Source organism: Lonchura striata, chromosome 1 (genome assembly GCF_050655825.1).
Source record: "Lonchura striata isolate lonStrDom1 chromosome 1, ASM5065582v1, whole genome shotgun sequence".
NCBI classification, from domain to species: Eukaryota; Metazoa; Chordata; class Aves; order Passeriformes; family Estrildidae; genus Lonchura; species Lonchura striata.
The window spans coordinates 33,766,538-33,791,906 of record NC_140703.1 but is presented as its reverse complement, the minus strand read 5'-3'; the positions used below and the strand labels follow the sequence as shown (position 1 = coordinate 33,791,906).

The 25,369-nt window shown below is 47.1% G+C and overlaps 2 protein-coding genes across 5 annotated transcripts in view; both read right to left on the bottom strand.

Moving 5' to 3' along the window:
• Positions 1–13,653, bottom strand: part of MYO7A (myosin VIIA) — a 97,541-nt gene extending 83,888 nt beyond the window's left edge. For all 3 annotated transcript variants that reach the window (XM_085574139.1, XM_085574147.1, XM_085574141.1), the window contains exon 1: positions 13,552–13,653. The gene's annotated coding sequence lies outside the window, so the exon portion shown is untranslated. The remainder of the gene's footprint in view (positions 1–13,551) is intronic.
• Positions 13,654–17,218: 3,565 nt separating this feature from the next.
• Positions 17,219–25,369, bottom strand: part of CAPN5 (calpain 5) — a 57,908-nt gene continuing 49,757 nt past the window's right edge. For both annotated transcript variants that reach the window (XM_085574176.1, XM_077781290.2), the window contains exons 9-13: positions 24,954–25,076; positions 24,078–24,274; positions 23,496–23,617; positions 20,827–20,963; positions 17,219–20,504 (exon numbers count right to left, since the gene is read on the bottom strand). In XM_085574176.1, coding sequence (XP_085430302.1) covers positions 20,322–20,504; positions 20,827–20,963; positions 23,496–23,617; positions 24,078–24,274; positions 24,954–25,076 — 762 coding nt within the window. In that variant the 3' untranslated portion in view covers positions 17,219–20,321. The remainder of the gene's footprint in view (positions 20,505–20,826; positions 20,964–23,495; positions 23,618–24,077; positions 24,275–24,953; positions 25,077–25,369) is intronic.

Below are 25,369 nucleotides of genomic sequence, written 5' to 3'. Positions count from 1 at the left end.
CTTTGTCCATCTGGAAGCTGGCATGGTTGGGAAGCTATGATAATACATGTTTTTGCACTCTTCTGGAGCCCTGAATGGGAAGCAGGGCTTTCAGGTCAGAAGGTATCAGTCTGAATACGACAGCCATTCATCTTCTTCCTGACTAACAGGAATCTTCCCTGATAGCTTTATCAATGAGCAAGCTCTCAACAGAGACAACCCACTTCTTCTCTAGGTAATTAGCTCCAGCTCAAACAATCCTTAGTGTTAAAAACTATTTAACTATCTTGTCCTAGGGTCTCATCCTCTGTTTGCCTTCAGCTTCTCACCTGAGGCAGTCACAGCTTACCATCTACAACTGACCACATAGATGGACCCACATGGAAGGTTTTGTCAGGTCTGGTGGAAGGTGTCCCTGTCCATGGCAAAGGGTTTGACACTAGATGATCTTTAAGGGCCTTTTCAACCCAACCCATTCCATGACTCTATGATGTTCCCCATTTCTCCAATGTGAGCTTTGGACTGAAGTGTTAGAGTAGTGGCCATTCACTTGCACCATCCCTTCCCGTGGCACCAGTATGTTCATCCTTGCAAGAATGGTCATTTCTAACTCCTCCAGAAAAATAAAATCCAGCCTTCTGGTTTTGTTACTCATTATCCCATTTAATGAGGAGAAAAGATGCATTCCCCTGGAAAGCAATGATATTGTCTGGAGGGCAATAAAAAACAATGGGAATTCACCCAGAGCATTCACTGTTTGTTTTTTTTTTTTTACACACAGGACAGCACACCCTGAGCTTTTGCCAGTGAGCAAACAGTACAAGACTCTCGTGGCAGGGATGTGGGGACACAGCAAGCACCACCTGGCCACATGCTGCCTGCCACCGGTGCTGAGAAAGTTCCCTTATTTATGCCTTAATTGCCACCTCCGCACAGACAGATCAGCTTGGGGTCATGCTGACAAATGACGTGAGGAATGCAAGGAAGCTCTCACCTCAGCAAGGCAGGTCACAATAGCAATAAGCTGCAGAAAACATTGGAATTACCACTGTTCATGTGAGCGGTGCATCCATGACACAGCCTGCCCACCGAGATGCAGGCTCTTTCTGCACTGTGATCAGCACAGAGCCTGTTTTCCTGGAAAAGCTCTGACCCAAATTCAGTGAAGGTCAAGAAAAGCCTTTCCTACAGTTTTCACATCAGAACTTGAGTGATTACCAATTTCCAGTGAATGCTGGTCTCAGGAGAGGAATAGCTGCTTGAAGAAGAGATGTGATTTGGTGTAAAGAATTACCTCCCTGTCAGCTGCAGATCCAGCTTTACGGACAACTGAGGGAAAACGACAAATTCAAGTAGAGCTGCAAGCTGACATGTAAAGGTATACTTGATAGCAGGGTGGGTAAAAAGCCCTTGGGAAGTCCTGGATGCTCAGAATGGCTTCTTGGTGTGCAATACTGTGCAACTAAACAACAGCCTGCTAGGGCTCTTTTAGAAGATGTGCAGCTTTTTCTATAGCTATTCCTGAAACACTCAGCCTTACAATGATGAAAGGCACAGGATTAGGTGCTAATTAGATTTGAGGGTACTCCTGTCAGGCTTCTCCTTCTCGTGGGCGGATGCTGTTTGTAGGGAAGACCTGGCAGTCTTTTATTGTGGTGGGGTTTTGTTTGGCTTGTTTGTTTGTTTTGTTTTTTAGAAAAAAGGGATGTTCCAAACCCATGAAATCCCAGCTACTTGGAGTAAAAATAACCTTTCCTACACAAAAGAACACAGAGAACCTGCAAATCGATTAGCCAAGTAACTACAGGATGAAAAGACCACAGGTACCAAAGTGGCTTTCTGTAGTAAAACAGCCCAGCACAGGAGCAGCCTTGCTGCATTACATATGCAGATACTTTGCATTTCTGTACATTAGAGCTTTTTTTCTTTTTTCTCCATGCAAGTAGCTCCAGGAAGAAAGTGGAGTGCTAATGCACACTGCAGTCTGTCATTCTGCAAGTGCAACTGAAACCCGGGGAAATGATGCTCGTAACTGAAACCACCAATAAACAGGGTGTCATCTACACAACGTGAGTGACAGATGAGCACCAGGGGCTGTGCAGTACGTAGTGCTTCCAGCCAAATATTTCAGTACCCAAAAATAGGGTATGATTTTCAACAGACCCTGAGTAGAGATGAACAATATGAAAAATATGCTGAGCACTTAAAAACCGAGCACTTATAAACCATGTGCTGAGCCCTCCTCATTGGTCAGGCTGACTGTGGATCAGCTGAAAATGCAGTGTTTCTTTTGACCCAGCTAAAAATCTCAACAACCAGACCCCCAGCAGTATCAAGTGATTGAGATAAAATGACTTTGGTTGAAACTGTGCTGATTTCCGCAAGCTGTGAAATGCAGCACCAAGAAATGCTGAGGTGGTGATCCCTGGTGAGACTGTGAAGGGTATGAAAAGACAGCAAAGGAAAGCAATGTGATCTTCTGTGCCTTCCTCCACCAAGAGCTGCAGCACTAATCAGAGCCTGTGATGACAGCTCCAGGCTGTGCCATACTGTTTGCTTTTGCAAAGCACTGCACTGGTCAGTGAAAGGACTATGAAGACTCATTCTCCAGCTGCAGGGTCTCAGAGCCTTTTCAGAATCACAAAATAGTTTGAGATGGAAGGGACCTTTAAAGGCCATCTGGCCCAATCCCCTTGCCACAGGTAGAGACACCTTCCACTAGATCAGGTTGCTAAAAGATCCATCCAACTTGACATCATATACTTCCAGCAATGGGACATTGATCACTTCTCTGGGCAGCCTCTTCCAGTGCCTTACCTTCCTCATTGTAAGAAATTTCTCTCTTATCTAGTCTAAACAAACTCTCCTTCAGCTTAAAGCCATTCCACCTTGTCCTATCACTACATTCCCTTGTCCAAAGTCCCTCTCCAGCTCTCTTGTAGCCCTTTTCATTACTGGAAAGGGCTGTAACATCTCCCAAGAGCCTTCTCTTCTTCAGCTTGAACAAATCCAAACCTCTCCTCTCAGCCTGTCATAGGAGAGGGGTTCTGCAGTCCATTTGATCCTCTGTTTTGTCCCTACCAATCTCCTAACAGAGTTACCCAAACTCTTTCATATTTCAGCTGAGGACAACACTTAGTGCCATGGTCTGTTGACAAGGTGGTGTTCAGTCACAAGTCGGACTTGATCTCAGAGGTTTTTCCAACAGAATTGATTTTGTTATTCTGCTCAAGAGTGCAAATCTCCAAGTCGACACCATATCTCAAAAGGTGATAAACTAGCTAATTCAAAAAACTAACCCCAAAACACTATGGATCTCAGGATGTTATTTTAAGCAGAACTCAAGACAGAGGAAAATTTCCAGAAAGGCAAGAGCCTGCTTTGTGATGCACTCACTACCTAGGGATGGTGGAAAGCAATGCCTCCTTCTGGCCATGCCACAGATCAGAGGAGAGCTGGGAGCAAATACCTGTCACTGTGTTTATCCACACAAGCCTGGAGTAAGACAGAAGAATGCAAATCCTAGAATGGGAGCCCATTAGTATATCTCTCTGTTGTGGCTTTATGCCTCACATCAGCATCCATCATTCCCTCTCCTGTGACAGTGCTGTTGTTTAGGTGTCTTTGTGGTTCTCAACCTTTTCTTTTCATGCTCCACGTCCCATCTGACACCCAAAGTGGGATTGAGCTGTTTATATGCAAACACTGGGTTTGATTAAGTCAACGAAGTTTGGAAAGGTAAAGGGTCTGGAGCACAAGTCTGATGAGAAGCAGCCAAGGCAGCTGGGGTTGTTTAGCCTAGAGGAAAGAAGGCTCAGGGGTGAACTTATCTCTCTCCCTACAGCTCCCTGAAAGGAAACTGTAGCCAGGTGGGGGGTCAGTCACTTCTTCGTAGTAAAAAAGCAACAGGACAAGAGGAAACAGCCAGGGGAGTGCCAGGGGAGGTTTAAACTGAGTATTAGGAAAACTCTTTTCATTGAAAGGGTTTTTAAGCATTGGAACAGGCTGCCCAGGGCAGTGGTGGAATTACCATCCCTATAAGAGTTCAAAAGACGTGGATAGATCATTTAGGGACATGGCTTAATGGTGAATGTGGCAGTGCTGGGTTAATGATTGGAACTGATGACCTCAGAGATCTTTTCCAACCTGAATGTTTCCATGATTCTCTAAGATCACCTCCATGACTAAGGGACACACTAGTGCTTACAAGGCCCATTTCATTCCATCTGTCAGGATTATTTATCTCCATAGACTACAGAAGAAGCCTGAGGTGACCATTTTCATTTTTATGTCCCCTCCTCTCCCATCCCTGAGTAGCTGTGAATATGAAAAAAGACCACTTAGCTGACTCTGAGGGTTTCATCCCCAAACCTCCATTTGGAGGGTTTTGGTAGCAGTGCCATGGAAAGAAACACCTCAACTGAATGAGTCCCAGCCAAAATGTCACATTAAAGCAAGAAATCACAGAAAACTCCCCGCTCTGGAAAGTCAGAGTATTATGTAGTAGCCTCTGTTCATCTGAGAGTGGTCAGGAAACAGACATGAATTTTTTAAGCCTTCAGAAGGAAGTTCAATAGATTCAATCTCCTCGAAAAGTCCAGCAGGTAGAGGAGCTGAACAAAAGACATGACCTTTTCTCCCTCACTGTGCTTTCACATAGCCCGAGCAGAACAATGGATGGCGGCGGCATCCGATCCCGGCTCTGCACAGAGCACTCAGCACAGCCTCCCGAGGAGGGCAATTTCCTTTTGTGCACCAGCCTCTACTGCCCACTGAGTATTTCTCAACTGCCACAATAATTAATCAAATAAAGTATCCTTTTGCAAGGAGGTCAGGTGTAATTTCAGCATAATCCAGACGCAGCAGGCTGAGCTGATCTAGGGAAAACGCTGCACTTGCAGGTCGGCTGAATGGTGTTTTCAACTGTTCTCATCTCATCTTTACCCATACATGAATTCCCAAGTTCTGCCCCTACACACAGGGCTCAGCACATGACAAGAACAAATTAGGAGTAAAAGCCTTTGTTTGAAACTGGGGGTGATTTGAGACATGAATATGCTCTCAGGGTTCTCCTCCTTGGAGCAGCACAGTGTGGGGCTGTACTTGCAGCCCTCTTGCTTGTCCTGAGCAAATTGAGATGTGTGGATAGCACTGTGCCAAGACCAGAGCTCAGAACCTGCCTACCTGTGATTCAGAGAAGCCCAGCTAACCTGGACTGAGCAGACAAGCTAGTGCCAGTGGGGTCACCATGGACCTGCTCCTTGATGGGCTGGTAAATCCCTGCTGTTTATAGAGCAAACAATACAGACAGATGTGGTGGATGACTTCAGCCTGACATGTTTCACAATGAGTGCTTGGATTTGGGAGGAGATTCATGCATGCTACATCCCATTTTGGGCCAGGTTTGGGAGGCGACAGCCTTCTGAGCCACCCAGGCAGTGGAACCACAGACATTAGCCCTTAGCTTAGATGCACGCGTACCCCTTTGGCTGTACTGCTCAGGCACCTACAAAGACTCTGTTATCTGAAAACAATTCTGTAAAGGTCATAGAATCCTAGAAAGATTTGGGTTGTGAGGGCCCTTAAACATTGTCCTGTTCCAACCCTCTGCTATGGGCAGAGAGCATTTCCACTAGATCAGGTTGCTCAAAGAGGCCATCCAACAGGGATAGGGCATCCACAGCTTATCTGGGCAGCCTGTTGCAAAGGCTTGGGAAACAGAAATCTAAGGAAAGGTGCTCCATTGTACAACAGTCTCTAGATGACCCTCCACCACCCAGACAATAGATGGCAGAGGTAATTTACTGAACATAGCTCAGTAAATTAATTACTAACCCGCTTCTGTTTTTTTCCTATAGAAATGTTCTCTAAAGGGAGTCTTTACTGCAGCCACTGTTTTAGCAACAATGCTAGCAAGATATTATCCTGTGTTATTCCTTCTTGAATCCCAGCCTATTTATGGAGGAGGGGCTAATGCTATCCTCATTTCACACAGAGGGAAACTGAGGCATTGAGTGAGGATGTCACTTTCCCTAAGGTCATGCAGTAGAATCAGGGCAGCCAAGTCTGTGCCTATGACTCCAGATCAAGATGTCTTTATTAAAGGCAGTTCCTCTACCATTCTCTATCCTTAAATTGGCATAATAAGCAGCTGTCTCACCTGTACTCTTGTAGGTCCCTAATGATCTGGCCTTGGCTCTCTCCTTTTGGTGCTACTAATGCTGGAGCAGGACTTCTGCAAGCTGTTGTAATCCTGTAAGGGCTTTTGTCTCAGCAGGAACTCCTTTACTGGGATTTTTAGTGAAATCCTCCTTTTGCCTGCCCTAAAACTATCCTCTTATTTTTCATGGTCCTGGAGATATTCAGGGTGGCCCTTCAAGAGGCTGGGGTCAGCTTCTGAATGCAAGGGCTGCTAGGATTAAATGGGTTCAAATCATAAGATACCAACCCTATTTTTATTGCTAAGACTCCTGCTGACTCCAGAGGTTGTTTTGCTTGAACAAGGACTGTAAAATTAAGTGGAGACTCTGCTCTGCCCTTTCAGGATGCCTTTGGTGCAATCACCATCACACCCCTCAGGGCAGTATCAGGCAGTGCTGGGAGACATCAACCCTGTAATAGTCCGGATGAGAGGGGGACAGGCACTCCCTGACTCATTGGCTGCACATGCAAAAAGTCATATTAATTTTTCAGCTGGGAGTTCTGAGTCACAGGGGCTGTTTGCTGCTGATCTACTGCTCTCCTGCTGAGTGTTATTCAGTGCATGGGTGCTCTGCTCTAAAGGGCATCATCTGGCTGAGCTGAAGTCACTTGTATAGGTCAGAGAGTTAGACTAAAGGGCACATAAAAAGGTAGATTTTGATTAGATATAAGGAGGAAACGTTACTGTGAGGGTGGTGAGACACTGTCACAGGTTGCACAGAGAAACTCTGGATGCCCCATCCCTGGAAGTGTTCAAGACCAGGCTGGATGGGGCTTTGAACAACCTGGTCAAGTGGAAGCTGTCCCTGCCCATGGCAGAGGGTTGGAATGAAATAATCTAAAAGGTCTCTTTCAACCCAAACCATTCTATGATTCTATATGTTAGGTGTTGCATAGGTATAAAGTAGAAGTCATTGCATCCTGAAACAGCATGGATGGACAAAAGGATTGGAGTCTCCAGGAAGTAAAGCAACTTTGCTCCATGCCAAGTTCCCACCTAGCAAACAGCAGAGCCAAAAATAGATAGAATTTCATCTGTGAGAAGCAGCGCTAACAAAAGCCTCATTTACAATGACAAAATTCCAAATAATAAGATTTCTAGATGGTCAGTATGGCATAGCCCCTCCTAAGAAGACTTTCCTGCAGGTGGGGCATCCATAATAGCTTTCTCACCCACCTGAGATGGCCAACAGGCAGTGGCATCATGCTGCAGGGCACGAGATTTCTCCCATGCTCACCTGTGTCATTTCAGGAAGTGTCTAGGAACTTTGTTTCCTTGTTACAGCTGAAATTTGAGGTGAACTTGATCATCAAACTACTGTGATTAGGTGACACATCTAAAGGGACAGGCACAGTGGCCACACAAGCCTCGTCTCCTATGGAAATCAGCCTAGATGAGAAAGCCAGTTTTAATCAGTCCTTAAATTATTCCAGAATTAACAAACTGCTCTGTTCCTACCCTTCCTTGCAGTGCTTAGAGATTCCCACACAAAGAAAGGGGTGGCTGTTGATAGTTGTCCCTTGCTCCTAGCTACACTTAAGGAATTGTTGGTTTCTGGAGACAAATCTCATTTCCTTGGCTGAGGTCAACATCACAGCTCCACCTGAAAAGTCGGAATTTTGACCCTGTTTACTTAATATCCTCCCTGACCACTGAGCTCAGGGCTGGGAGGACAGGACCTGGTTTGCTACTCTGAAGAGTAGTGTGCCCTGGTAGAAAAACAGGTATAACAGAGCACTGGGAGAGATCTAGAGGGTTTTTTTCTAAGAGCAATAAGGCTGCCCTAACACCTTTCACCTTCTGTTGCCCATCACCCTATACAATTAACCTGAATCAATCGCAGTTCTGATTTACTTCATCATTTGACCAAGATCTTAGAAGTCTTTTTCCAGACATGGAGAACTCAATCAGACTTGACTTGAGGAAGGCTCTTGCACAGAAACTACAAATTAAGTGTCCACTCCTTTTTTTCTCCAGACCAAAACTTTCTGGGGGGCTGTATGAGACACAAACCCAGTGTGTGTGTGTGTCTGTGTGTGGTTTCTGGAGTTCATCTCAGCCCAGGGTAAATCTGCTGGCCTTGATGGCACTGCTCCAGCAAAGCTGAAGGATGAGAGGAAGCAGGACAGAAATAGCTGGGGCATCACAACATAACAGCAACCTCCACTGATGCTGGAAAACACCCGAAGGCTCAGACGTGGGAGGCAGCACTCTGATGTGCTCTAGCTGGGCTGGCAGGGCTCCTTGCTCCTTCCCACAGCACACACCTGCTGGAATCCTCTGTCCCAGTGCAGGAGAAGAGGACCCTCCTCTGCTGATGGGAGGTGCTGTGGTTTGCGGGTGGGCTCCCTTCCCTTCCAGCCCCACTGTTATTGTGAAGCTGTTTGAGCCCCCTGAGCTCAGTGGGAGCTTTGCCTGGGCTGGGAACTTGATGCCACCAAGAGGCAAAGCATTTTCTTCTCCCAGCCTCTCCTGTTGGCATGAATTCAAACTCCTGTACACCAATACACACCAGGCACATGGAAAACTGACTTACAAAGCAAGATTCACCCCAACATGGGTCAGCTCTGGAAATCACAGGAATCCACACACAAATCCCAGGTTTTCTAGCAGAGATACAGCTGATCACTATCTTTGTGGCAATTCCCTAATGGCTTTCAGGAAATCTGATACAGAACATGCACGAAATCCCATTAAGCTCCTCTCTGTATCTTCTGGAATAGAAATATTTTCAATGAAAAAAGAAGAGAACAGGTATTGTTGTATTTCCCTTGGCCCACATAACACATGGGACTTGTACTAAATGATGTGTTGACACTTTATCTTCTCCAAGATAACTAAGAAGTGAGGCTCATATCTCAGAAGAATTTTTTGAAGGAAAATCTCTGGCCATGAACAACTTTCTAGTGAGTTGAGCTCCACATAAAAGGCTGGGTCCTGTGGGCTCCCCATCTACTATATCTGAAAGAGGATGCCTAAGGAGCAGTATAAAAGCAGATATAGTGGCATTACTCTGCTATGTTCCCCCCAGTTAATTTGCAGCTCAAGAACATCTAGTGCAAAAAGGGGTAGTTGTCTTTTTCCTTTCATATATATGCTTTATAGTTTTTAGAGGCTTTTTGTAAGTGAAAGTTGTCCAAATGCTTTTTTAACCCAATACTGTGAGAATCCACGGGGTTCTGGCGTAAGTTACACCACAGATGCCAGATTGTGCAAACTCTTTTTATCTTTGAGCCTGGTCTCTATAAGCTTTATTGACACTCTCTAATTTTTGTATTTCAAAAGAAAATTAAGGAAAATATTTTGCATTCATCATGCAAACATGATCTTCCAGGATCTATAACATACCTTCTTCCACTCTCTTCTCAGCTTGGAGCTTTTGTCTAAACAATCATTCCCCCTGTGAAAGGTGTCCCAGACCTCTGACCATCTTTCCTTTGTCATAATTCTCCCCAGTTGGACCATTTTTGTTTTAGATGACTTGAAATGAGAAAAAGCACCAGAGGAGTGGGATGTGCTCTCTGGACAATGGCAGATATCAGGAGGAAGACAGAAGGGCTTGGTCCCAAGATTTGGGTCCTGGTCCCAGCCTAGCACAGCCCAGAGCACCCTGTGCCCTGTGTTTCCCAGCTGCAACCTGCAAGCCTTACAAGACTAAATCCCAGTGATAAGGCCAGGCTGGATGGGACTTTGAGCAACCTGGTCAAGCAGAAGGTATCCCTGCCCACGGCAAGGTGGGTGGGAAAGAGTTAATCTTTAAAGTCCCTTCCAATCCAGACCATTCCATTATTCTATAATATTACTAAAAGTCTTCACATTTAGATGGAGACACTGACAGCCAGCATGATCCCAGATTTATCTTCCCATTTCCAAAGTCAGGAACGGCTGAAGAGAGTGGCTCTGTCTGATGGGGTGAAGCCCCTTCCAAGCACAGCTCCCACTGTACAAGCCAGTGTCAGATGGGGAGAGGAGACAAAACCAGGATTCACAGAGGTTCTGTTCTCCCAGCACTCCATGTAACATCAGGCATAGCCTCTTGCAAATCTTCCTTCCTCCACACTCATAAAGGTGTAGACCAGGCTAGTTGTGCAGCATCAGCAGCAGTGCAAACCTCCCTCCCAGGCACCTGTCAGTCTACAGCCAACCTTACAACCCGTGTAAGTTTTAACTCTTTTCATGCATGTGAAACTGTGTTCAGGTCATCTGCACCCCGGGTAAATGCTCTGTTGTTACACCAGGTTAAATGCAGGAAAGGGGATGGCAGCAGCTGAACTGACATTCTGGAAAGGCATTTGCTGGGACTGCAGTCTAAGAAGAGCTCAATGATTTTCTGTGACTGCCCTGAGGCTGACAGTGGGACCAAGCACTCGGTTTTTAGATTACAGCTGGGCTGAGGTAGAAGCTGCTACCTAGCTGCTCAGGCTGGGCATCTAACCATGCCAAGAAATGAAGGGCTTCCCAGAGATTTATGGCTATGGATGTCTAACTTTTCCATTTCATTTGGTACTCAATCTACTTCAAATTCCTGTTTTTATTGGATTCTCATATTTTGCACTCCCTTTGTGCAATTGGGCACAACTGCACTCTGCTCTCTACAAGTGTCTGATTGCGAGAGCTTTATATTGGATACTAGGACAAATTTATTTGCAGAAAGAGTGGCCAAGCACTGGAGCAAGCTGTCCATGGAAGTAGTGGAGTCATCATCCCTAGGGGTATTTAAAAATTTTGTCATTGTGGCACCTGGGGACACAATTTAGTGATGGACTTGACAGTGCTAGGTTGAGAGTTGGACCTTATGATCTTAGAGGGCTTTTCCAACCATTGTGTGTCTACAGTTCAGAGCAGGGGCTCTGTGCACAGCTCCAGGCACAGATTGAGAGAGCCTGCCTGGGGTTTAGTACAGCATACCTATGGACACTGCTGGGGCAGTGCTGTCCTGATAACCTTTCTGGCTCTACCTAGCATTTGACTGGGGCACCAGAAAGTCACAGAGGTTCATCCCATATCAGTTCTCCTCTAGGACATTGCCTAGCAGAGAAGAGGGTTTCACAGTGCAAAGTTGTCACAGTCTTACTTGCTGTCTTCACATCCTGCCAAACCCTTAGTACAGTGACACTTGTCCCACTCTGCTTTGGGAGAAAAAAACACTGGCTCTGGTCCAAGAGACCAATAAACCCCCTGCTTTTCCTCTCACCCTCAAAAGGGACTGGCAGAGCCAACGTGACTGTGATTGGAGCCAGCATGGTCTTGATGTAGACAACCAAAAATGTGCCCAGGACTGAGTGCCTGCAGCCACCTATCCTGTCAGCCCCTTTCTGCCAGGCTTGGAAGCTGCTCTCTGCAGCTCCAGGAAAAGCTTTGAAAAAAAAAAAACTATTAGCTGACAATGCCTTCATTAATCACAGCATAATCCTTTCCATGGCAACCCACGGATTGCGAAGTCACAAGTTAGCAAGTGTAAGACAGAAAGGCTGCACAGCAGCCCTTGGCCCAGGGAAACTTCATCGTTAGCGAGAGAAATAGGCTGCTTTGAGGAGGGGAAATGAGTTAGAAATAGTATTGCCTTGAAAAGAGGGTCATCCCTGGCCAGGATTCAGATCTCATAAATGCCACTCTCCGTGGGAAGATCCTGTAGCCTCATGAAGTTACTCCAGTCTCACCCCAAAAAGCCCAAGAAGAGACTCTGGCCCTAGATCTTAGTTTTACAGAAAATCAATGCTTTCAAACAGGTCAGGGTGAGAAGAAGGACAGTTTGAACCAGGCCATCACCACAAAGTTAAACACAATTTAGATACACATATTTGGGAATTGTAAGGGCTCAGAGATTGCAAAGCCACAGGTGAAAACAATTTTGACCATCAATGAACAGGAGAGAAGTGCTGTCACAGATTTTATTTTTTGCCCTTCTTTGGTTTACCCTGGGACAGTTCAGGCACAGGGTAGGGAGGAGGCTTCACAGGGTCTCACAGGGATGCAGGTTCTGACTGCAGCTTTGGCAAAGCTCAGTCAAAGCTGCAAATCCATTCCATACCTTCACACTACCAGTGCTGGGAGCTTGCAGTCCCCCACCTCATGGGAAGAATAAGACCCATAGCATCCTATAGTGAAGGATGGGTGAGGAGTCAGCTTGCAACAACCATGTCCTTGCCATCTTTATGTAATGCATAGGTCAACCCCACAGGGTTGGTTCTTGAAAATCCTTTTGCCCGGACTATGGAGAGAAGCACTCACGCACTCACACTCGTACCGACACCACAGCCTAGGGCTGTGAGAAAACCATCTCTAGTGTCTGCCACCTCCTTCTGCAGGGGAGATTTAACAACAAGGGGCAACCAGGCAATTGTAGACACAGTGGTGTGCTGCCTTTCAAACTCCTGCCCCCCTCCATTTTGCCTACATGACAGGTCCTCCACCATACACCCCAATCTTCCCAGAGACACCAACATATGCCAGTTCCACTTCTCTTAGTGTAATTGTAAATACTCTAGGAAATCCTGGGATTTTTCTTTGGTACTGTGCTCAGCTGGTCCAGCACAGCCCACGTACAAAACATCATACTCCCGAACCGGGCAGCAAAATGAAAACTGCTTTGTGGGAATTGCCTATCCCATATCAAGCCTCAGTCCCTTCCCAGGGATGGTCCTAATAATTTAAATATCCTGGAAGGTCCTGGATGCTGCTTACCAGCACTGGTGTGACCCAGGAGACACCCCAACAAACCAGCCTGGGCACAATCTTTGCTATGCTGCAGCCAGGGAAACTTGTGCTGTTCCCTGAAGAGCAGCACCTGCCTGACCACAGGTTGTGCTTTATCCACCTCAATGGTGTGTGTGGAGCTGCGTGAAAGCAGGGAGAGGATGAAGCGAACTGGGAGGACACCTGGGGTCTTGTGGCGCTGCCAGCGGATCCATGTAGCAGGGACATCCCCCAAAGCCCCTCCCCATGTTTCAGCACAGCCAGAGGTATCCCTGGATGTGAAAGGGCTGTGGAGCCAAGGGCTGGAGGGCTGCACACGAACTCCAGCTCCCTGCTAGGTGACCCCAGCCACATTAAGCAGCAGCTAGAAATTACCGAGCCGCTAATCCATGCTGCAGGAGCCGAGCTGGCTCGGGGCTGCTGGGCACTGCTGGCAGGTCTGCGTCGTGTCTCTCCCCCCTCCCATCGAGCGCAGCCTCTTGCCCAGCTTTGATCCGACTCGCTGCCCGCAGCCCCGCCGGGGGCACCCCCACCCATCGCACCCATCGCGCCCATCGCACCCATCGCGCCCATCGCGCCGCACCGCGCCCCTCCGCATCCCCCCGCGCCCATCGCAGCCCCGCTGCAGCACGCGGAGCATCCCCCGGCTCCCCCGGGCGCCCGCTCCGCCTTACCTTAGCGGGGCATGGCCGGGGCCGGCGGCGGGGACGGGGCGCGGTGCCCGGCGCGGAGCCGCGCTGCCGCCAGCACCGAGCCCGGGCAGCGCTGCCCTGCCTGAGCCTCTTAGCGGGGGAGGAGCCGGGCTGCAGCCAGCCCCTGGTGTGGGTGTGGGTGTGGGGTGGGGTGTGAGTGGGTGTGAGCGTGCTGTGGTACCTCCAGCCCGGGAGCCGCGAGCGCCGCGCTCCCGTAACATCCCCGCTCTCCAAAGATGCCTCCCGCTGCAGCGCTGGAGTCTGCTGGAGTCTATGGTTCATGGTACCATGAAATCATAGAATGGCCTGGGTTGGAACGGGCCTGAAAGATCACCTCGGTTCAGCCCCCTGCCATGGGCAGGCACACCTTCCACTAGACCAGGCTGCTCTGAACCTTTGGACATTTCCAGGGATGGGTATCCACAGCTTCTCCGGGCAAACAGCCTGTTCTAGTGCCTCACTATGCTCACAGTAAAAATTTATTCCCAGTATCTAATCTAAATCTCCCTTCTTTAAGTTTAAATCCATACCCCCTTTTCCTATCACTATCTGCTCATGTAAAATATTTTCATGGCACTCATGCTACAAGTTTAGGTGCAGTTTCAAGTCCTCGTTGTGCAGAGCCCTGATGGACCCCTAGGAAAAAGTGTGGCTGGAAAGGTCCTCCAGCCCTGTGCAAAGAGATCTCTGGGCTGTGCAGGGGACAGTACTGAGGTCCTGTGGGGTGAGGCCAGGAGCTGACAGGCATCCTTGTTTAAATGCACCAGCCTTGTGCACTTGTAAATGTGAAAACTGGGACAGGAAAACACTTGAGGACCAGGAAACTCAGAGCTCAGATTTTGCCTAGAAGCTTAACTTTGACCTGGTGACTCCCTGCCCAAATCTGGGCTAGTGTCTTTTTTCCTTCCTGAGAAAGGTGGGGTTGGATTTTAATTGTGCTATGAAACGCCACTGAAGTTTCTTACTTAGGTATAAAGCTTCTCATTTTGTATAGTGAAAGGTGCAAACTAAACCTTTTTATTTGCAGTGTTATCATAAAAGTTGTTTCTAATCTCCACTTTGGAATGAGGGAGTTGGAAATCCTCCTGGGACTTGACTGAATGCAATTTTTTTGTGATATTACAGAAATAAAGAGCAACAAAAGGGTGCCTCCTTGCTTCAAAGCTAACTGGGAACTCTTCTCAAAATGTAGAAGTCACAGCACAGTGACCTGGTCCCTTCCCCAGCCCCTAGAAATGCCCAGCTGATGCCCAGCCCTCAGCTGTGAACTGACTGAGCTGACTTTAAGCTTGGGACGGATGATGTGTGACCATGGGGCCATGCCGAGGGTCACTCCAGCCCTCCTCCCTGTGTCAGTATAGCTGGTGTGGATGTGAGGGCAGATTCTGGCTGCATCTGGGCTTTGCTCTGGACTGCATCCATTGTGCTTGGAATGGCTTGGGCAGCCTTGCCTTGTGCCCAACAGGACCCATGCATGCGTGGAGAGGCAGTGAGGGAGGCTCTGCCAGGAACACAGGGCTGGACTTGCTTCCTGACTGCACCACTGGGTTTGGAGGTGGCATTTGGAGAGTGCAAGGAGCCTTTGGACAGCTGCACAGAGCAAACTTCAATGGCCAATCCTTGGTATTAACCTGGGCTATTGGCCAAGGATGTGGCAGCACCTGAACATTCTGAGGGACAGGCAGTAAACCCATCTCATTGCTGAAGGCCCTTCCATCTCTGCAGCCCTTCCTGCTGGAAATCCCTCATCCTTTTGAGTGGCAGGAGGCTCAAATGGCAGTGAATGTATCCAGGATCCAGTGGATCCTGGTGGGAAGATCATGGCTATAGGGGATCCAGGTACAAGAAGAAATACTTCAGCACCAACTTTCAAGCATCGGGTGGATGTCTGTTCCTCCGTGAAGATGCTCTTTCAGGTCAAAGGCAGATGCTGAACTTCCAATTTATCATAGAATCATAGAATAGTAGAATCACAGAATCACAGAATCACAGAGTGATTTAGGTTGGAAGGGACCTTAAAGATCATCTAGTTCCAGCCCCTGCCATGGCCAGGGACACCTTCCACCAGACCAGGTTGCTCAAGGCCTAATCCAGCCTGGCCTTGAACACTTCCATGGGTGGGATGTCACATTCACAGCATCTCTGGGCAATCTGTGTCAGTGCCTCACCAAGATCACAGTAAATAATTTCTTCCAGATATCTCATCTAACCTCATCTTCTTTCACTTCAAAGCCATTCCCCATTTGTTCTTTCAAAACATGCCCTTACAAAAAGCCCTTTAAAAAGCCCCCTATGAAAACTAATATGAAATTATATGAAACCAATGTTCTGAGCAGAAATCCCTGGCAAATGACCATGCTGGAGGGATGAGTAGATGCTGCAGGACCCTTGGTGTGCCTGGGCTGGATTGTGCTTGGAGCTGGGCTCTACTCTATTACTTGCTGCTGGTTTCCAAACGTGCAGTCTCTGCACATCTCTCCAGTGACGTGCTGAGGTCCCACACCAGTTCCAGAGCCCCCCTCTCCATGCTGCTGTGCACCACCAGAAGACACAGGCAGGGCTGCAAAGCAACTTACACTTGAAAGCCCACTGCCCCAGTACCAGCAAAATTGAGGTGTGGATGTTGGTGGGAAAGCACAACCTCCATGCCTACATGATGGTCTGTGGCTTATCCAGGCTTGCATATATATTTTTTTTTAGAATGTGTACAAAGCCAGACTCAGCAAAGGCACCTGGTCTACACCAGAGCTCCTGTGCTATGTCCAGTACCAAGCATCACAGCCTCATAGGTGCCCAGCCAGATCTAGTGCTCAGGTCATCCTCTAGAATGTCAGGATGTTTGGGGGACTGAGGTGTTTGTAAGGCTTTCCCCCTAAGAAAGGTCCTTACAGGATATTTCAGTAGTGGAGGCAGAGGAGTAGGATGCTCATTCTCTGTGTATTATTTGGTGACACATTTTGTCCCAGAGGATGATCCCAGAAGCTGAAGAGTCTGGGAAGATTCCTCCAGGCCACAATAAAAGGGCTTTTTCCAGATGTCTGCTCCAGGCTCTTAAGGGTGGGCTGCAGAGGCACACAGCTCCTTCATGCTGCAAAGCCTTTGAGCACAGGCAGCTGGTGGAGGGAAGCTGAGATGGAAGAAAGATCCCAGTGCCAAAGATTTGGGTCTGTGTGTTACAGCAGCAAGACTGGAGATTCCCATGGGCAGGGCCAGGCTTTTCAAATATGCATTGTGCAGGTTTGTGTTCTGAGGGAAAGCCATCCAAAGACCACTTCCTTCTACTTTGGCCATAAACTCTCTTCCCCTCCCCCACCACCTTTTATTTTTTCAGCAATCTACAGAGCTCTTTACCAAGTCAGGTGTGGCTCAAAAAAAACCAAGTTCCCTGCACTGCGGTGAGTCTGAGGCATAGGATGCAAAGGTTTATAGCCAGAGGAGGTTACCATTCCCACTGTGGATTTTCTCAGCAAATGTGAGTGTAACCTTGTGTGAAAGAGTCATGCAGATCACCTTGCTTCAGTCTCAAAGTCTACAGAGAAAATAATTTGCATGGAGTTTGGTGAACCAAGCAAATTCAAAAGGCTCTGCAGAGCCACCTTGTGCCCACCAAAAGCATCCTGGAAGAACACAGCAGTCCAAAAGCAAGGAGTCTGAATAAAATATACACAATTTATTTATTTATAGGAGGTTTACAGCTGTACAATGTTGACTTTCTGTTCCAACATTCTCTGATCTCGTGCAGCACGACACGTCAGTGCCTTTGGAGATGAAGACAAGTCACAGCCTGTTTTAACAGGCAGATATCAAAAAGAAATGGATCTCACAGAGTGTAATGCCAGGCTGCTTGCAACCATTGAAATGATTAACAAAAGAAATGTGAAATAAATCAGACATGTGTCCTATCCCACTCATGAGGGACTGGAAAGTGTTTTTTTTCAGATCTGCCCTCTTCTCAAAAAAAAAAAAAAAATCAAAAAAACTCCCAAACCCCCTGAATATTTCTGTTCACTTCATTCAAAGAGAAAAGGCTTCAACAATAGGAATGGTAATAATTCCCCTCCCTCACCTGCTCTACAAATAAGAGAAAAAGAAGAGTAAGAAAGGTAATTTTTGTTCTCCCAGTGGAAATGTAGGGGAAGAAGGCTTCTGCTTTAACTTTTCCAAAACTTTTTTCTCATTAAAAAAAAGGACAAATATTACTTATATTAAGACAATTTGGTCCTGATATAGAGTGATTTTTAAAGAAACTATTAAAAAGCTGCCTTTCCTCTCTTTATGGCTTGATTCTCTGTAGGGAGGAAGGAGGTTGCCCATGGGTCCCAGGGCACCACAACTTCTTGGTGAGCTTTGGCACTGCTCCTTGGGGATCATGGTGCCATTTGGCACATGGCAGGCCACTCCTGGACAAACAGCTCTCCTTTGCTGAAGCTATCCATAGCCTGCTTTCCTGAGAAAACAAGGCTAATGCAGGCAGGCTGGACACCTCCATCTGCTGATGATGGTGCAAAGCTCCTGTCATGTTCCTGCAATGCTAAATAGCTCATCCCCCTGCCAGGTGAGGTATCTTTGGGCATCCCTGAACATAAGCCTGTGAGATCTTCTCCTAAGACCCAAATCACCTTCTAACCATACAATCCTGCTTCCATTTATTTTCAGTGATGAATCTCATAAACAAAACCAAGATAAAATCAAAGCATCTCTGAATTGGTCTTCCTAAATTCAAGGATTTGCTGTGACTATGGGATCAAAAAGTTGCTTTACCTAACTAGGAGCATTTAAGAAAATTCTGCAAGACACTGAACCAAACTTAGTCCCAGTAGTGGCACCTGGAGTTGGAGGGTGCTCAGTGCAAGCCAGGAGTGATTGAGCTCTGTAAAGAGCACCATAGGGATCACTGCTTGCTTTTAAGTCCTGAAAAACAAGACCTAAGAACATAAGTAAATTTGGTAAAAAAGCAAACTCTAAACTGCAGGACTGTTAAGATGAGGAAAGGGGAAAAGCAACTCGCAAAAATCAATGCAGTTGCACTGTTTACTTCTAGTTACATCAAGAACTGAGCTAGCAGGTACTTTGGAGAACACTTCACCATGTTTCAGACCTAGCAGACCTTTAGGGACTTTTAAAAAAGCCCAAACAGACTTGCAGGACAAACATGAGTATTTAGTAGGACAAGCAGAAACCCTTTGCTATAGAAAAAGGCTTTCCTGTTCACTTTTGTTGCAGGAAAAGGACTCTGCCCAGGTCAAAATTTAGGAAGAGTCAAAGATTTTATCTTATGCATTAATTTCCACTTGCATGCAGGTGACTGCAAAATATTTGCTTAGAAAATGTGACTGAAAAATCCCTTAACTTGCACCACTTTAAAGGCACATGAATAAAACCCCCAAACAACAGGAGGGAAAAAAAATGGTTTGAAACTTGTCCTAGTCAGCTGCTGAAAGGTCAGACAATGGGTTGTTGTTTGGTTTATCTGGGATGGTTTATAAGAAGCCAGATTCTGCCACCCAGTGGAATAAGGAAGATTAATCCAGTTTTCACGGAAATCAGGAGCAGACCACAGCCCCAGCTAAATCCCCAAGGATGCATTTGGGTTGTGCTCGTGACACTGGCTCTAGGACTGTGCAACTCATCCTCCACGATAAGAGACTGGAAATTAAAGGTGAGAGATGGACACTGGTATGAATTAAATATTCCCAGAATTTTCAGGCTGCACTGGGAGCAGTGCTCCTCTAGTACAAGCTAAAATCCCACTATTTTTAAAAAGAATTTGAGAAAGCGAGGCACTGAGAAATGATGCACTGTAGGCAGCAGTACAGATGGAGCCCATGGAGCAAAGCTCTCCACCTCTTGAACTTGACATTTTGGCCTTCAGAGTAATGAGTTTTCTCTTGCCTAAACACTGAACTGCCCCAGCAGACAACCCACCCCAGCTCCTGGGGTGAGCTCTTGGGATGGGGAGGGCATAGAGACAGCAGGCACCATGGGAGTACAGGAGACACCCACAGGAGCTGGGTCCAGACTGAACCAGAAACTTGGCCCAGAGAACAGTTATCCCACCACAGCTGTTGACATCTTTCTATACCTCAGAGTTGTGTGGGGCTGAACAAGACTTGGGTGGAGACAGCTTGTCCCCAAAATGATGGAGCCTTTGGTCTTGTTGCCCCTGTGGATTTGGGCTGCCTTGGTGCATTTTCCTTGCAGTTGCAGTACGTAAACCCATACCCAAAAATCATCCAGCAGGCCGCGATCTGTTTGTCCACTTCTCCTTTGCTGTGGTGCCTCCACAGATAAATGATTACATGGCAATTTCAGGGGAGACAACTCCATGCACACTACTCTTAACCCAAGCAGACACACTGAAGATGCACTGAAGCAGCTGGTGGAACCGTGGTGGCCACACGTGTGCGTGGTGGCACGTGTGTGTGCCAGCCTGTGTAAACAAACAGCCCCAGGGCATCGTGCTCTGGCTGTCAGGACACACAGCGTGCTCACAGCGGTCCCACAGCGCACGTGGCAGCCAGAGGGCAGGGAGGGCTGCAGAGCAGAAGGATCATTGCGGTTCCCCAAAAAAGGCACCATTTTTTTAACATTGAAAACACAAGACAGGCTCCTTGGAGTGGAATGCATGCATGGTTCATATACACTTTGCAGATGGCAGGTAGGCTCTGTGTTTCTCTCTCTATATATATGTATATGTATGTGTGCATGTTTATATTCACATATGTGGCACCAGAAGAGTCATCCTTGAGTACTCAGACATTAGTGAGGATGTTACTGCTGAGGAGCATCACAGCAATGGTTCCAGGGAGATCATTTGACCTCCTGTTCCCCTTGTCCTGGAGGTGCAGTGTGTGCATTGACTGCCGGTCGCTGGGATCCCCTGTGAGCGCCACTTGGCCCAAGAACTCATCACTTATCAAGTTGTGGTTCCAGATCTGTGGAAACAAAACAGGGATGAGGGCAGCTCCTTCAGGGATGCAGCCAGTCTTCATGAACTGGAGAGAAGGGGTTACTGGGGACATGCCCTGAGCTGAAGCCAGGGAGGTGGTGAAGTGTGGGAGTGTCATTCTGGTAGTGAGAGGGGTGAAGGACACAGTGACATTTACCAGATGTCACCGTGGTGGTGAGAGGTTGAGATGCATAACTAATGATGCTCAGCCTGGGGAACAGATCTGCTATGGACAGTGTGAGGAGAGGGAGGGGGGCTCAAGTGAGAGAGGGTCTCCATCCCTCAGCCCACTGTTGCCTGCCAGCTACCTGAACAATGATGGGTTGTCCTGGCTTCTTGCGGTAGAAGAGCCCTTTCACATCGAATTCTGGTGATACCGTGTTCTTCTTCACCGGAGAGCGAACCTTCTGCCCTTCACACTTGATGATCACATAAGGATCAGCTCCTGAGGAGAGAAAAGAGAATTTTTTCTTTGTTGTAGCTTCTGCAATTCCTTAAGAGTCCTTTTCCAAGAATGTAATGCAGTACTTTGCCTCCATATCCCACCAGAGGAGATGGATATCTGCCAAAGGGTTTGTCACACCCCAGATGATGTCCGTGGAGCTCAGCTGTTTGGCTCAGGTTTAGTTCTACTAGGTGACATTGTTTCTGGTGCTAATGAGCTGCTATGAAGCTGGGGAAGGGTCTGGATGGAGCACTAGTCTGATAAGGAGCAGCTGAAGGAGCTGGGGAGGCTCAGCCTGGAGAAAAGGAGGCTTGGGGGGACCTTATTGCTCTCTACAACTCTCTGAATGAAGGATGTAAGGAGGTTTGCTCCCTGGAAACAAGCAACATGATGAGAAGGAAGGGCCTCAAATTGCACCATGGGAAGTTTAGATTGGATATTAGGAAAAACTAATTCATAAAAAGGGTCATCAAGCACTGGAACAGACTGCCCACAGCAGTGGTACAGTCACCATCCCTGGAGGAAATAAAAAGATGTGTAGATGTGGCACTTGGGAACATGATTTAGTGGTGGGCTTGGCAGTGCTGGGTTAAGGGTTGGACTTGATGATGTTAGAAGGCTTTTCCAACTGAAATAATTCTATGATTCTATGAAAGGGCTGCCTCTCTTGCCTCCATATTCTACAGGAACACTCCTTTATCACCCCAAACTCTTCTCCCCATTGCAGTAAATGTTCCATGGAGGAGATCATCCTACTCAAATCTCCTTTCAGCATTTGCTCTCCTAGAGGCAGGCAGAAATAAAACCATGGAGAAGAGAAAGAGGCTCACACAAGGAAATACCAGGTGGAGGATAAAATTACCAAGTTCACATATTACCAGCCCACAGCTGAAGGGGACCTGAACTTCCAGGAGAAGGAAAGAGTCCCTCATTAGTGAATACTTTCATCTTGCCAAACAAGTGCTTGTTTTGGGAATTTCAGTAGAGAAAGAGCTATTGCTATGGAAATTTAACTGCCAGAATGCATTTTGTTCCCATGAACTTTAGTGGCTGTGATGGAAACAAAACAGCTGGATGAGTTTTCTTGTCCAAGGGAAATGTGGAAATGAGAAGGAGTGAACAAGCCCCTTCTGAGGGCCAGGGATTTTGATTGCCAGACCACCTCTTTGCTAGATTTCTGTTTGTAAGGACTTGGCTCCCCTGGTGAGACACAGCTGCTGGATTTCATAGCTGTTTTTCCTTGTTCACACCTTGTCTTTTGGGATGTCCCATTAAATACTCAGATTCCATCAGCTAGAGCCAAATTCCTATTTGTAAATCAGTATTTCCAAAGTAGTGCATAAGGCCTGGCCTGGGATGCGTGAGAGACGTAACTGCACTGGAAAACACCAAACACACTGTTGGTGGTGGGAGCTGAACAGCTGGAAAACAGCTGGAAGAAAGCAACTCCCAAGGGTTTTTTGTGGAAAAGATGTTTTATGACTCCAGAATCCACATGTCTTCTTGTCTGAAGGAAAGATAAATTTCCTTGTTTCTGTGAACACTTCAGAGACCTTTGGTTACAGATTTCCCTTCATTGCTACAGGTGCACTGACCTGTTGTGAATAATACAAGAAAAATACACCTGCCCAGGGTTAAATTCCCTCCCCAAACATCAGATAGGGTATAAGGACTCCCTTTGTGGCATGTGATAAATAAGCATACTTGACTAGTCTTTGCTTAGAAAAGATCCTGCTTGTTACTTTCAGGGATATAGTGATAGGCAGCCCTGATAATAATTATTGGGTGAAACAAAAAAGTATAATTTTAATTGGGTTTTATTTAGAGTTTTTAATTTTTCAATTTTTATATTTTAAATTCAGCTTGAAAATGTTTGGCTAAGTCTTGCCACAATTACCATATATCCTTGACTCAGGAAATGGGGGAGAAAGGCTAGGGTCTGGTCTATTTCCATGGTGGAAAGGTATTTGCTTCTCTAATCATAGCCTCTAGATGTTTCATCCCTTAGCAATCTCCTAGTACAAGCCACCACTACCACTGGGTTTCCTGGTCCAGAGGCAGACAGAACATGGGGCTCTTGCCATGTGTCTCTGTGTGGCTGCAGGACACAGGGGAGGTATAGTACTGCTGCTGTCTTCCATGCAGGAAAAGTGACAGATGTCAGAATTGATCTAAATCCACACCATCCCAAAGTGAGCTAAATTTGGCATACCCTCTGCTGTTAAGATATTTATCCAACCCTCAGTAATGAATACCAACACATCAGGCTCTTTCTCTGTCCTTACTAAGAAGCCCTTAAATACAGTTCCTGACTTTTACAGCTGCTCATACTTGGGAGGAAAGCTTGGGTTGTTACAGGACCTCTGCCAAGGGCTTTGGGGAAGTTTTGGGAGAGCCTCAAGTAACCTAGGTAGCCCAGATCATGTCCACTGCAAAAAAATATCTGATGATATAAATTCCAGCAATGTCCCACTTCAAAAATCACCTCCCAACTCCTCTGGGGCCAGACAACAGGCAGGGAAAGACCAGTACCTCCTTGGGAGTCCTCATTCTTGAGCCCAGCTGCAGCAAGGACATGGATCTGGGACACTACTTGTGGGTAGCCACACATCCCACTCCAGCAGGTGTGTGGTGGCTCATCCAGTGTCAGCTCTCTGCAAGGAAAAGCATGTGGCCTTTGAGAGGTGCCCAGTTTTATCCCAGAGCATTTGCTCTGGCATGATGATGGACTGTACAGGCCATTCATTTAAGTGTTGGACTCGATGATCTTTGGATGAACCTTGTGGACCCCTTCCAGCTCAGAATATTCTGTGATCTTGTGACTACACACTGACCACTGTCACTGTTCCCCACTCCAATCTCCTCACTCCACTGTCCCACTCTGTTCCCCACTCCAATCTCCTCAACCTGGGTTTGGAGTGCTTTCCCATCTGGGAGCTTCTCTGCATGTCTGTGGGGATACCTGTAAAGATGTCCTGTCTCTTGACCACCCTCAACAGAAAGCCAAAGAGCAGCTGCAGGCAAGGCTATGACCATTCAGGAAAATCACAAATCAAAAGCACAGGGCTGTCTCCAAAGAGCCAATTCCCTCTCATCCCTGCTTGTGCTCCTTACCGGCAATCTGAAGGCACGTCTGTGAAAATCCTGAGAAGGAACTCGCCTTCATGACCAGGGTCAAAAGTGGTGGGGATGATGACGTAGCGGCCTTCCTTCAGGTCTGTCCTCAGGAAGACACTGCGGGAGTTGATGTAGATGGAGCTGGCCACCTTCTGCTGCAGGGTGTGCATCCGGTAGTTCCTGTTCAACTCCACCTGGGCAGAGACCACAGCGGGATGGTCAGTGGATTGACACTGGCTGAAAAGGTACTGATATCCATCGTGGGGGGGAAAAGATTGCAAAGACTGAGTCCACAGTGCCAGGAGACCTGGAGATAGGAGAACCAGGAAAAAGGGCCCCAACAGTGCTGGGTGGGAAACAAGTGTGGATGTGGCTTTCCCAATTATTTTTACTCAGGGAGTCATCTCTTGCATCCCAGCTTAACATTGTGGACCCAGAAAAAACACATAAGGATTAGTCTAAGAGATTTCAACATTTGGAGAGAAAAGACTTAATTGTTCCTTTTAGCAAGAACTGCACAGAATCATAGAATGGTTCTGGTTGGAAAAGACCTTCAAGATAATCTGGTTTCAATCCCCTGTCATGGGCAAGGACACCTTCCACTAGAACAGGTTACTCAAAGCCACATCCAGCCTGGCTTTGAACATTTCCAAGGATGGGGCATTCACAGCTTTTCTGGTCTATCTGTTGTCCATACTGTCCCCTTTGATATCCCTCTTCCTCTCTAGAGGAGGGCAGGCTGTGCTGATGGCACCCCAGAAGCACCCTGATAATGCTTAAATGAACGATCTGGTCATGCAGGGCTGGTGTACCACTCCACAGCCAACAAATTTACAGTGGCACTCAGGCCAGCATGCAGGAGCCCCAGCCTACCTTATGGATATCAAAGCCTATGGCCAAGTTCTCTCCTTTGCCCTCTTTGCGACTGGTTCTTTTGGGCTTCTGCTGGATGGAAATCAGCACTTCATCTTCTGCCTTCTTCACATCAAACACATACTAGAAGCAAAGAGAGGAAGGTAAGGGAAATATTTATTAATACAGGCTCCCTGGGCATGGGTGGGGATGGATTTAACAGATCTAACATCAGCTTCTCCCAGTACACCTCCATGCAGGGACAGCCTGGCTTCAAAAGGCTAATACAGAGCTGGAAGCTGGAAACAACTCTCCCACATCCTTGATGACAATTTCTGCAATGGACCAGACCACTCTTCCACTGCTTGTGAGATGAAAAACTCAAAAGGACCTGGCTTGTGATCATGAGAATCCAATTTCAGAGAGGACAAGTATGG